Source organism: Aplysia californica, unplaced genomic scaffold, assembly GCF_000002075.1.
Source record: "Aplysia californica isolate F4 #8 unplaced genomic scaffold, AplCal3.0 scaffold00590, whole genome shotgun sequence".
Lineage (NCBI taxonomy): Eukaryota > Metazoa > Mollusca > Gastropoda > Aplysiida > Aplysiidae > Aplysia > Aplysia californica.
The window spans coordinates 51,968-65,267 of NW_004797860.1; the positions used below are offsets into that span (position 1 = coordinate 51,968).

The 13,300-nt window shown below is 36.3% G+C and overlaps 1 protein-coding gene across 1 annotated transcript in view; it reads left to right on the top strand.

Annotated features, from left to right (window-relative positions):
- Positions 1–13,300, top strand: part of LOC101864325 (microtubule-associated protein tau) — a gene marked incomplete at its 5' end in the record, with an annotated part of 56,993 nt that overhangs the window by 17,554 nt on the left and 26,139 nt on the right. Inside the window, 2 exon segments of the mRNA XM_013087465.2 lie at positions 2,371–2,460; positions 5,611–5,700. Coding sequence (XP_012942919.1) covers positions 2,371–2,460; positions 5,611–5,700 — 180 coding nt within the window.

A 13,300-nucleotide genomic window follows, 5' to 3' on the forward strand; every position in this document is an offset into this window, starting at 1 on the left:
AGACAGACAGACAGACAGACAGACAGACAGACAGACAGACAGACAGACAGACAGAGATAATGTTTAGTGGACAGCAATGCTAAATAATGGCAGCAAATAATTTTTCTTTAAAATTTTTGTATTTTACTCTACCTCTAAATGTTTTAATTACTTTAAGTTTAGAATTGGTAAACAACATGGTCGTTTGCTCGCCAATTCTCCTTTAGTATCACATTTTTATTTAGCTTGTGATGAACCTTGATTGACCGTCTACATAATATGTGTATGTTCGCGACAAAAGGGCCCATAATATGTCGGCAAAGCCAATTTGAAGCTAACGGACTAGAAAGTTGCAATGGTTATCTCATGTCGAAGAATGTGTTTTCACTAGAAAATTAAATTTTAAAGTTTAGCTATAGTGTATTCCTAAGTCTTGCTCCAAAATATATTTATGACGTTTGCTGACAAAATGAGTTGCTTCTCCGATTCAAGCTTTCAGGAAATAGATACACCACACTTAGGTGAAGTGTTTACAGTTTATAAGTATGAAATAGTATAAGACAGGTTAAAGAATATGGCATCGATTGAAAATCTACAAGTTTGACACTAATGTCGATTTTTAGCCAATACCTAAATTTATGGATTGCGATAAGTAACTCATTTTGTCAGCACACCTCACAATTAGTTCATTGCTGGGTTTGTTTTGTAAGCTCTTTTTTTTATTTCGTAAGTTTTAAGCAGTATAAAAACTGTGCCATGGCACAGTCGGTGGCACCGGGCGCTTGGATTTGAGGCATAACGTTGAGTTATTGGTATAACCTTCCAGCTTTTTCATTTGTCTTGACTTTCCTGAATAAGAAATACTCACATATCTTAATAAAAGTTGAAATATTTAAAAATGAAAGGAATAAAGGTCGCCAGGCATGAGAGGTAAGATTAGCGAGAAAAAGACCACCAAAGTGTAGTGAGTTCCTAAGTTTGAGTTTCCTTGTGAACAGCATTGTGCACGCTTTGTGCTTTTGATCAACAACTCAATTAAAAAGGTCCACACAGAATTATATTTTTAAGTGGGCATAAGCGGTTCTGTGCCCCCCCCCCCCTCCAATAATAAAGATTGATTACTATCTGAAATCTTTTTTTAATCAGCGGATTCAGAATTTAAAGACCTATACATGAAACTACATGATATCTCAATTTCGAAATTGGCCGACCTGGGGTTCTTTTGTCGAGACCACACATGTATATTATATAATATGCTAGTAAATCTTGGACAGAAGCGAAATTAATTTGACATGAGTAGTTTTATTGTCATTTTGCCTCTGATTTCACCTAATGGTTTAGTGGCAATTATACTCTAGTTATTTAGCAAAGGTTGCAATTTTAGAAAATTAGGGATACATGTGGGCCAGAATTAAGATGGCCAGTGTTACGCTGTAACCTATTAATATTATTAGAGATAGACAGAAGAGGTACTGAATAAAAGTTTGGGTGTTTCCTAGGCGATGAAAATAGTTTAGAATGTTTAAAAATGTTAACCGCATAATGTGTTTTTCCTTGAATGGATACTATTTTACCTCACTGTAAAAGAGAGACAGGGTATCATATTAAAAAGTAAGTAATACCACCCCCCCCCCCCCCCCTTTTTTTTAAATAGGGGGGGGGGGGGGGGGGATCAATCACAACTCAACACCATTATGACCTGTTTTTTGTATTGTTTCACATTTCGCTCACCCCTGTCTACACTCTGTTGTTGTAAAAACAATATGTTTATTTATCATAAAAATAGCACTCATGCAATGCAAAGGAAATTCTAAGACAAATCCAGAACGTACTCTTTTCTTTAAAAATCAAAATTTGAATATCCTCCTATCCCTTGTACATTGTCATGAGAGATACAGAAGGAAAAAAAACACTTCACGATTAATATTAAATAATAAAATGCTCATATATTAATATTTAAATTGGATTCAATAATAGTGTGCACTTTGATATATCATTATTGTTTATAAACAGAGCTGTCTAAAACAAAATGGCTTTCGGTTTCATTTATAAAGAGAATAGCTCTGTGATTTAGGAAAGCATTTACAAAGGACTGTGTAATTGTGTTATCGTTTAAATTGAAAGAATACTTGAAGAGCCGTCAATACTTATTCTGCAATATATTCATGAAACTTACTTCTTTTTTAAATGTAAGCGAATAAAACTTATGTTTTCCCTGTCGGAGAATGTTATGTTGCAGTTGAAATGTTTTCAGAGTCTCGGAAAAACAACACACATTTCGTATACTTTGTTGGAAGCATCCACCAGCCCTCATTATTTTTCCTTTTGTTTCTTCTTTCCTTTCTCACCACCATGCCCCCGGCCTCTGTGTGTATCTCACCGTGCTTTAAGATTGAGTCAAAGAAACTTGAATGGAATGCGGAGTCCAGGGTCAGATCTTTAGACAAAGTCAACCACAGCCCTGGGGGTGGAGACAAAAAGGTTTGTTACAAGGATGCTCATTGGTCTCTGTGGAATTTGTAACATATTATGGCAGTCGTCACGGTTCGTCAATTCAAGTCCTCGAAACAAAAATCTAGATATAAAAGTTGATTGTGGACATGTTAAAGATTATTCAGAAGATATGGCAGAAAGAAAATCTTTAAGTGAAAAAGGTACATATTCTAGTATTCAACTGGACTAACAAACCTTCAATCGAACCCTCCCAAAGTTTATCGATCTCCAACTTATATAGTCTTTTTTATGAAAGCAAGAGAGAGAGAGAGAGAGAGAGAGAGAGAGAGAGAGAGAGAGAGAGAGAGAGAGAAAGAGAGAGAGAGAGAGAGAGAGAGAGAGAGAGAGAGAGAGAGAGACAGACAGAGAGAGAGAGAGACAGACAGACAGACAGACAGAGACAGAGACAGAGACAGCGAGAAAGGGGGGGGGGGATGGTGGCTGCTGGATTTTCATTACGTTGAGCTCAAATTTAATTTTTTTTTCAATGAAGTTCCGTCAGCAAAATATATCAAGACTTTCCTAGAGTCAGTTTGAATTTGGACCCATGTTTAAGTGACGAACCGCGATTGACTGTCTCAATAATATGTTCTGATAAAAGCCGGATAAAACAAGACCGCAATAGAAATAAAATGTGTTGAGTGGTTACACTGCGCTTTTCCATGTCTCGAATGGTGTGTGGCATTGTCTGGTCGTGACTGTTTGTTTATGAATAGTGCATATATCTATAAATAAATTATTGGTTCATAAATGGTGCAGATTGTTTGGATGGAAGTTGAAGAGATACTGTAAAGACATAAAGATATTTCTCAGTCAACATTAGGCAATATCCAGAAATCCAAACTACCTTTTTTTATTTAAAAAAAAAAAAAAAGAAATAAAGAAAAGAAAAACTTTACTGAGCCAGATTCATGTTGTCTGAAACACTTTTATAGAGATCTCATTTGTCTTCAACAAAGACAAAATAATTTATTTAGGTTGTGAAATGTTTGCGTGTTTAGATCAGATTTTTTCAACACTTTTTGCGTTGAATCATCCCGTCCCTTCTCTTGAAGGTAATCTTCATACTTCATGTTTTATAAAATATAGCAACTGGAGCGCTCATTTTTTAAATCATATTTGGTTTTGTATGTCAATGTATTCTCCCAGTTATTTGAATTGATTAATGCGTTTTGGGTTGAAATTTGTACTGTCATTTCCATTGACTATTATTGACTTTGAACTTCATATCAATGATTAGTTATTTTTTTTCAAGAGATCACTTAAAATTGAAGAGTTATTTAATGAGTAAGAATCATATTTACCTATTTGGTTTGTTTTTATGAGGATGTGTGGGTTTTTGTTGTTTTTTTATGGGGAGGGGTTTTATCATTGTTTACAGGGGGAGGGGGGGGGGTGGTCTGTTTCCGTCGTACTTGATGATTATTGTACAATTCTGTTTGATTGACTAACGTTTTGTCCTTAAAGACGTTTTAAAAAAAATATTTTTTAAATTTGTTTTGTCACTGGCCATGTTTATGAGTTTGCTAATCTTTAAAGTACAAACCACTTTTGCTCAGCTCAGCATGCATGTTTAAGGAATATCAGCAAGTAGTGTGCCCATATGTAGGCTTCTACCGCTTCCTTATCCCGAGGCTATGACTGCAGATGACCTCTCAGCATACACTTTGGTGGTTGATACGTTAAGACAACTCCCCGCCATTTCCTACACTACCCTTTTCAGTTGATTTATTTATTGAAAGCTTCTCAAAATTTACCTTTTGGGTTTCATTTTTGTTTTAATTTCCTTATCTTCTTTTGTTTTTCCTCCGTGCATGGGTTTGAATAGATACATTTTGTACCCCGTTTATTCAGGCAAGCATGTTTCAAACCCCGTTAAGACTATTGACAGCACATATACTATATAGAGAGCGAAGAATGATGAAATCCCTTTTTAGTTTTTCTTCAGAATGATGTTGATGTGTTTAATTTGCAGTTTAGTTGTCTGGAGTTTCGGTCTCCCAGCCAGCAGTAGTGTCCTTTTCTCCAGATTTCAGAGATTTGCCTCGACCGTCATCAGTGTTTTAATGATTTGCTATGAGTTAATGCAATATTAAAAAATAAGTGATGTTTAGAAAGTGGTTATGAAAATTCACAAAAGGTATTGCCTGGTCTGGTTTGGGCTCTAGAGACATTTGGACCACGCACAGACAGCAAAGAACGAACTGTTGTTTCATAAACTCGTTTATAAGCAAGAGAATCTTTGACTGTCGTACTCAACAACTGACCCAGGGAAAATTTGAGTCCATAATGACTCAAATAAAATAGCTATTTATTATTATTATTATTATTATTATTATTATTATTATTATTATTATTATTATTATTATTATTATTATTATTATTATTATTATTATTATTACTGTTGTTGCTGTTGCTGTTGTTTTTGTTATTATTATTATTATTATTATTATTATTATTATTATTATTATTATTATCATTATTATTATTATTATTATTATTATTATTATTATTATTATTGCTGTTATTGTTGTTGTTATTCGTGTGTGTTGTTGTTGTTGTTGTTGTTATTGTATTATCATCATTATTATTGTTGCTATTATTATTGCTTATTTAAGCAACTTTTGCTAAATCAAGTCAGCGGTGCAGAGGTAAAAATGGTTAGGAGGGTAGTCGTAGCGCAGTGGACATTCCAGAGTTCTCACTCAACATCACCAGCAGAGTCCTGTCTATGACGTCTTCTTAGTAATTCCATCCGTCAAGGTTCACACGGAAGTGATCATCGTTTAGTCTATCTGATCTCAACTGGTGCTGTGATGTACTGGGGTTTGACATGTGCGAAAAAAACCACCCAAAAACATTTCTTTTTTTTCTGCGTTATTTGGTTCGCCGATAGTCAATTTCTGTCTCTGAAAAATTCGTCGTGAGGTCATCTGAGGTCAACCATTTCGGGATAAGGATGTAGATGTATCCGTCGTAATCTGTTCTAGAAGCTAAGAACTGTGAGAGGAATCAGTGATAGGTACTAGGGGACTCGCACATTCTATAACACCCCTCTCAGACACCCCTCTCAGACACCCCTCTCAGACACCCCTCTCTTTGAACAGCTGAGAATCGCTCTGTCTGTGTTGTCTCTAGATCGAAGTCCAGAAAACAGAATGGAGAGCCGAGTCCAAAGTCGGGTCCCTGGACAATGCTAAACATCAGCCTGGAGGTGGAGACAAAAAGGTGAGCCTCTGACCACTGGTCAAACGTCCTCGGACACCGAGGTCAAAGGCTGTAGACAAAGAGTCTTGCGGGTACTGGAATTTGTATGTAAGTCAAAACGAGGAAATAGAAAAAAACACACCAAAAGGAGCAGAACCCCCCCCCCCCCCAAAAAAAACCCCAAACAAATCAAAAGCCACACTGGAAGGACATTCTAGAGTGTTTTCTACCAACCCCCCCCCCCTTCCACCCCTTCAAATCTCTCCCCACGAGAGAAATACGCTGTTCTATATTTAGATTCAAATCTATTTTTGTTGACTGCATCTGTTTGGTCCACGCACAAGAAAGCTCAGCAGAAATGAGAAATTGGCCAATGTTTGACGTCATCATGATGGTATACGGTACATAGATCTAATATTTCCACATACAAGCGTACAAAATGACAACATCAAGATTTCGAAATATGAATTGAAATGTTAGGATCAATGTGTATAAATAATATTGTTAATTTTTGCCCCTCCAGCTTAACACTTGAACTTGTTTTTTCTCCGACTGCACGGCGGCTGCTTGTTCCGTGTGCTTGTGAGAGATGCCACTTGGCCGCCTTTCTTGTGCTGTTTGCCACCCCGGCTTTTTCACAGGGTTTTCCCAAGCTTCTCAGTCCGTTTTATGATTTTGCTTATATATCCAGCTTGTGTATGACATGAGTAGTTCCTTTTTGCATCTGTTGAACAATATTATTATCTTGATATGAAAGTGTTCTTATCTAGACAATGTTTTATTTCATGACTTCAATATTGAAGAGATTATAATATTATAACGTGGCTATATTATTAAATCGTTATACTAAATAGTTCCATGACTATATTGTTGAAGAGATCATATTACGTGGCTATACTGTGATATCATTATATTTGGTTGATGTACTGTGCACAGGTGATATCATTATATTTGGTTGATGTACTGTGCACAGGTGTGTTGAGGTCTTTGTAGTATGATGACTTTTGCGACAAGCATGCCAAGATGGATGGAACTATTTTATGATGGGTGAATTTTATAGGATGGAGGTCACGGCTGCGTTTTTGTGTGGATTCCTATCCGGCTGCGTGCGTGCGTGCATGCGTGCATTAGTTTGTGTGTGTGTGTGTGTGTGTGTGTGTGTGTGTGTGTGTGTGTGTGTGTGTGTGTGTTTGTTTGTATGTGTGTGTGTTCAAAGAACAAGCTAATCTTCCTTCTGTTATTAAATGAATTCATCTAGTCGCAGATTATACTACAAAGGGAGGTAACTCTCTGAAATAAATAAACTGACACTATTGCAGAGAAGAGTTACCCCTCCTCCCTTTCTTTGCCCTAAACAAACACCCCTGGAATGATAAATGATAGAGTTGTTTGTTTTTTTCATTTATTTATCATTTTATTTCTTTTATTTTTTTTTTTGTAATGGGAATTGTTGAAAGGTTGACGAAATTTGAAAATCTTTAGAGTATATTGTTTTGTCAGGCAGCTCTTGTTCGTTTGTTTGGCATTGTGAATAATGTTACTTTGTTATTGACTGGACGTCTGAAAAGCTCCACACAGTATAATAGTATTCGTTTATGTAGTTTTTGAAACAGAATGGATTTTTATAGAGCATATTTTTTTTTTTTTTAAACACCCCTACCTTACTTGTATGTAATTTTGTAAAGAAATTCTCGCTACGTTCTTATGGGCTTTTATTGTATTACTGTTATTTTGTTTTTGTTTTTTTTAAATTTTGTGTGTGTGTGGGGGGGGGGGGGGGGTGAGGTGTTACCAGATATGTTGTACGTTGAATCTCGGGGATACAAGAGAAATATGTAAACTGCTGTTAATCTGTCAAACGAATTTTGGGATTCATAATGGTTTTTAGGAAGGCGTTTCTCAGAATGGGTGCAGGCTTTCACTTAAGTTTTCTATTGCACAACTGATGCTCATTTTCTGGTCTTGTTGATATCACTAAATAGCTGAATAACCTTAGCGTTGTAAAACGTTTCCCAAAACTTGACATGCTCTCCTGTTTTTCCGTGACCTTTCGCTGCTCTTTATTCCCTCTCACTGTTCTCCTTGTGTGGCTATGGAACAAAATGTCGTATAAAACTGAACTGATAAGGTATTACGGTATTTTTTCTGTAGTGTTTTGCTACTAATGCGAACTAATAACTCTGTTACAACTCTTCACAATTCATTGTTTTTACCTGCAGGTCTTACCTGAAAAAAGAGTTTATTTTACAACTCTAAACTATAATATAATCTATTGGTTTTCAATGACTTTATTTGGAAAGAAAGTAGAGTATGCTTGACAACTCTCCCTAATTTATTGTTCTTTCAGATCTTATCTGAAAAAGTAGAGTGGAAAGTGGAAGCCAGAATCGGTTCTCTGGAAAACGCGAGCCACGTTCCGGGAGGTGGCAATGTCCAAGTAATTCTGTACAATTATGGCTAGTACATACTGTCAGATAGCGTCAAGCTTTTGTCGGAACAGTTGGATGAAACAGGCCAAGGTGGCTGGACATCGAAATATTTTTATGAAAGATGATTTTCTTGGCAAGTAGACGGAATTCATTTAAAATAAAATGTATGGATTTAGTTTTCGAAAGATTTTTTTAAAAAAGGAAGTACATGGAGTGATGTTTGGGCTTTTAAAATGTATAACAAATAGCCACCGCAACGGTTCGAATCTGATTTCATCGAACGATTTTCGTCGGTTCCAACAAAGGTTTGGCGTAGTTGTATGTATTAGTTCTTTGCTTCAGCCTCTCGGTGTGTCGTAAGATACATATCGTCGTCGTTTCCCTACTGTCATTGACGTATCCAAATCTGGGTTTTTTATTTCTCTCTTGCACTCTGAGCATGAGAAACGGAACAATTATATTTTGATTCCTTGTCGACTCGTGCTCCAATATTTTGCGTGGCGGATGTGACGAAATGGACATTTTATCATCTAATTCACACCAAGTATTCATTTCTTGATATTCTTGTTTAGTCTTGCTCATAGACTTGGATTATATCCTTGACTGTGCACTGACGTGCTCACCGTTCTTTGGTCTCTATAATATACTAACTTTGCTACGAAGTGTGCGCACCATGAAGAACAAAAGAACCAGTCGTGTTATGTTAGTCGAGTGTGCGCAGCACCTTTCCCCTTTGCCCTTCATTTGGCTTCAAATTTGAGTCAAATAGAGCGCTCCATGTTGAACCGGAAATACGTCACAGTGCGCAGTCTAGGATATTTGAGTACAAGTCTATGGTTCTTTTATCTCCAAACTCAAACAGCATACGTGTGCACGTTTGGATCTGTCGACCTGTTCCCTCTGTACTTTTCCTCTTCGCGAGTAGACTCTTCACTTCCGATTGCCCTTATCCTTTAGGCTGCCAGAACGAGTAAAAGATGACAACAGATGACGCTGAAAACTGCGAGATAAGAGTAATGTCGTAGAACGTTTGAACCCTGTTAGAGTACGTTTAGACTGTTTGTTTGTTTTCTAGTGCCGAGTAGAAGGGGTGATTGCGTCATAGCTTGTTCCTGCGGTGGAGCACAGAGGATGTTTGTTTGACATCTGCCGCCAGGTGTTTATACTTTTGTCAATTTCTACTACTTACAATTACTCCTTTGGTAGTTTTAGGGCACTTAGTGGGAGCTACTGAAACTAAAGTGAGTGTTTCGTATAACTGATCAGTTCTTTTATTCAGCCGTATATTTAAATTGGTCGTAGGAATTAAAGCCCCTTCTTAAAGATCATTTAGACACGCCAGAGCTGGAACTCAATGTCACAATGTAAAAATTTAGAAGAGGAATTGCTCGCTTTTCTAATATACTGAAGACGTCATCAGACAGGGAACAATATGGGAATGTGTCGTAACCGGTTCTTGCTTCCCAAAAGAAACTTGAAGGATTCCGGCATGAATAGTCATCGTGGAAGGCAACGAAGAAAATGATGTAATTAGAAGATTGAAAGGAATGGGGAGTTTTGGGCTTTGTTTACTTTTTTAATGTGATAAAGCAAGTTGAAACCACATAATCTTGAATGTTATTGAAAACGTATTAGTTTAGTTGGATATTTGATTTTTTTTCGATGCGTTTACAATCAATCATAAAGTAGAAAAGTATTTTTCTCTGCTTTTACCAAAAACAATGGCTTACTCTTCGAGCTTGATATTTATGAGCAAAATAATATCTCATGTTTTCTCCATTACAAAACTTACTGTTGGTATGGAACTGTGTTTACCAACTTGTATGTTGTTTACATTACATTCTACTAGTTCCGATTTCAAAACTTCATTCAATAATTCCTGCTTTTTCCAGTAGTAGAAACGACCGTTTATGCATGGAAAGAGCAAGCACACCTTACCGCTTTCTAACATTGTCTGTGTTGTGTAGATATTTCTTTATCCTCACTAGCATGTATAACCTAGCGGGGGGTTTTTTTGGGTGGGGGTGGGTTGTTGTTTTTTTAAACCTCTAACTAACATAACTCTGATTTCTGAAGATCGAACGTGGAATACTTTAAAGAAAAGGGTTATCGAAAAGACAAGAACTCACTATAACTTGTTGTTATTCTTCGTTTTTATGATGGAGTTTCTAAACGCCTGATATAAAAGCGGTCAGGGATGACATATTATATGGCTACATTGGTAAACCAGACTTTTACACTCACCCACATTACAGTTTCGACATTATTATGAGGCACTGGCATTTTATTCAAATTGATTATAAGAGCCTATCATTTGCGTGTTTAATTCATTTAGTATTCAATATAACAGAGATGTGAAGAACATACCTCAACAAAAATAACTTTAATAACACACGTTTTCTAGTATCACTAACGCAGTTTTATAATACCGTAGAGTTTCTCGATTTTCTTTTAAATAGAACCTGTTTAGGTTTTTTGAAGCATTATTCCTAGAAATTCTAATATTGCATTGTATTTCTTTAGTTATGAATTATTCTAGCGTTATTATTATTATTATTATTATTATTATTATTATTATTATTATTATTATTATTATTATTATTATTATTATTATTATTATTATTATTTATTATTATTATTATTATTATTATTATTATTTTTATTATTATTATTATTATTATTATTATTATTTTTATTATTATTATTATTATTGTACGACCCCCGTAGCATGATGTCGTGTAATTGTTAGTCGTTCTCTTCCGATCGCCTTGATTGTTTCCTTTACAGTTCCACATTCCGTGTTTTTAATGTTGTAGTATATAATCCTTCACTTCTGCTACGTTAGAAACTTGTTCTCTCTGACCTGTCCGTTCTAAGCACAGCAGAAGTGTAGCCTAGCCTGTCCTTTTTAAATTTGTTCTTTTGCCAAGAACGATATGGTTACTGTACGTTTACATTCCGAATGAATCAATGAAAACAATTTCTGATTCCAAAAAGCAACCAACAACCCTCCGACCCCCCCCCCCCCCCCTTTCCCCTTTTCAAAAAAGTGGGAAAACACAAAGTATAACAATGACAATAAGAAGAGAAGAAAGAACCAAAGAAATACATAAATGAAGTAAACTGCATCGAAGACATTTTAAATATCAAAACTGGAGGTTTTCTCATTGCCCTTGTATAAATTTAAAACTGGAAGTGTCCTCATGGTGCCCAGCTGAGACTCTTAGCTGGTGTTTTTGTATTGTAGTAAAAAAAAAACAACCAACAACAAGCTAACAAACCAAAACAAAAAACCCCGATTTTTCTCTTGTGGCACCATTTAAAAAGAAGTCGTACCCTTGAGAAATATAATACAGTCCTTGTTGAGTATATGTGTTTTGATCTCTGGATCGATAGGGACAGAAACATACTGGTTCGAGGACAACGTAGTGTATGATTTTTCTCCGTACATGATCCAGCTGTACAAACGACAGTGACAAGAGCTTATGGACGAAGTTATCTAAACGAATATCAAACCAAAAGGATGTACGCCCCCCTTGGGGTTGAGACGGAAAATTGGAAGGAATTGAGTTCCTCGGGTGATCTCTTTGAAGATTTTGCAGTCTCCGATGTCAAAGGATACGAGGCGAAATATTAGCGTACAATCTTTGTTCTTTTTTAAGACGAAATATTAGCGTACAAGATTTGTTCTTTTTTCACCCTGTGCTTGCATTTTTCCATTCCTATCTTGTCTTGTTTAGTTTTTTTCACAACTATTTTTAAAACAGATAAGTCATACTGTTTGTTTGTATGTCTGTTTGTTTCTTTGTTTGATTGATTGATTGATTGATTGATTGATTGATTAATTGATTGATTGATTGATGGATTGATTGGTAGTTTTCTTTGTTTTCCCTTCTCGTGAACATCAAGATGTAATTTTTGCCTCCAATTTTGTGTGTTTGTAGTTGTCGTGTGATCAAGTTCTTTTGTCATTCTATGGTATCGGTGACAGTCTGCATAATATAAAAAGAATTAGGATCTGGGTGTTGTGACGATGAGTAGAAAGAAATCATGTCTTGCGTACTACAGTTTGTGTTTGTAGAATGATGTGTGTTGTTGAACTATCGTACATACATGAGACTTTTACTAGAAGAGAATGTGTAGATTTGCTTGTGTATACTGAAGTAGAAAACTTACCAACAAGGCAAAGACTCGTAGTCTCGTCTCTGAAAATGGTTTTGCTGTTGGGGTACCTTTTATACGGGGTGCCCACTACGGCTGGATCGGGCCGATCGCCCGACTCGATCGCCTGAAACTGAAAACAAACACGATTTTTTTTTAGGCGATCGAGTCGGGCGATCGGCCCGATAGGACGATCCAAGCCGTTGTGAGCACCCCGTATTAGATTTAATCTGTGTTTGTTTATTTGATTTAGCATATTTTAACAACCCCAATAAAAGACTACTACCCAAGACTCTAATCACATGGGTTGGGTTTCAATCCACTTTACAGAAAATGTATGTCACCTCTAACACAATTATTGCACCGTTAGCGATCACAAGACTTATAATTGAAGGGCTAGGGTTACGCTTGTGGAAAAGTTTTATTTTTCCAATAAAATTCGGCTTCTTTCTGTAGCCGCCCTTACATTGTACTTGTGAGTAGACGGTCCTGTAGAAGACTGGCACTGCTGTAGAAAACTTATTGTCACTGACCATTGTAAGATCGGATTTTGCATGGTAGCACAACTGTATTTTGGTGTATTGTGGGCATTTTGTTCAAATGGGACATTTTCTTTGTCTGCTCTCGGTCTCTGTCTCTGTCTTTGTCTCTGTGTCTCTCTCTCTCTCTCTCTCTCTCTCTGTCTCTCTCTCTCTCTCTCTTCCTCTCTCTCCCCTGGTACATTTTGAAGGTTCACAATCACATCTAATTACAACCAGACGATTCTATACCAGGGTTATCTCCCTTCACTTCTAAAATGTTTAGTACTTTTTGTATATACATGACGTACTGTTTTGTGTCTTTCAACTCATATTTTCAACTAGCTGTCTTGCTTCAAAACTTTATAGGCGTTCCTCATTTTGTCTGACCTCCTACAAAAACGGTCTGTTTTGCAGTTGTACATTTCAGGATGGTACTTGTTTTTGTTTTGTTTTTTTGTTGTTTTTTTATGTCTCATTCCATTTCTACAACTTCCTCTACGATCCACTACC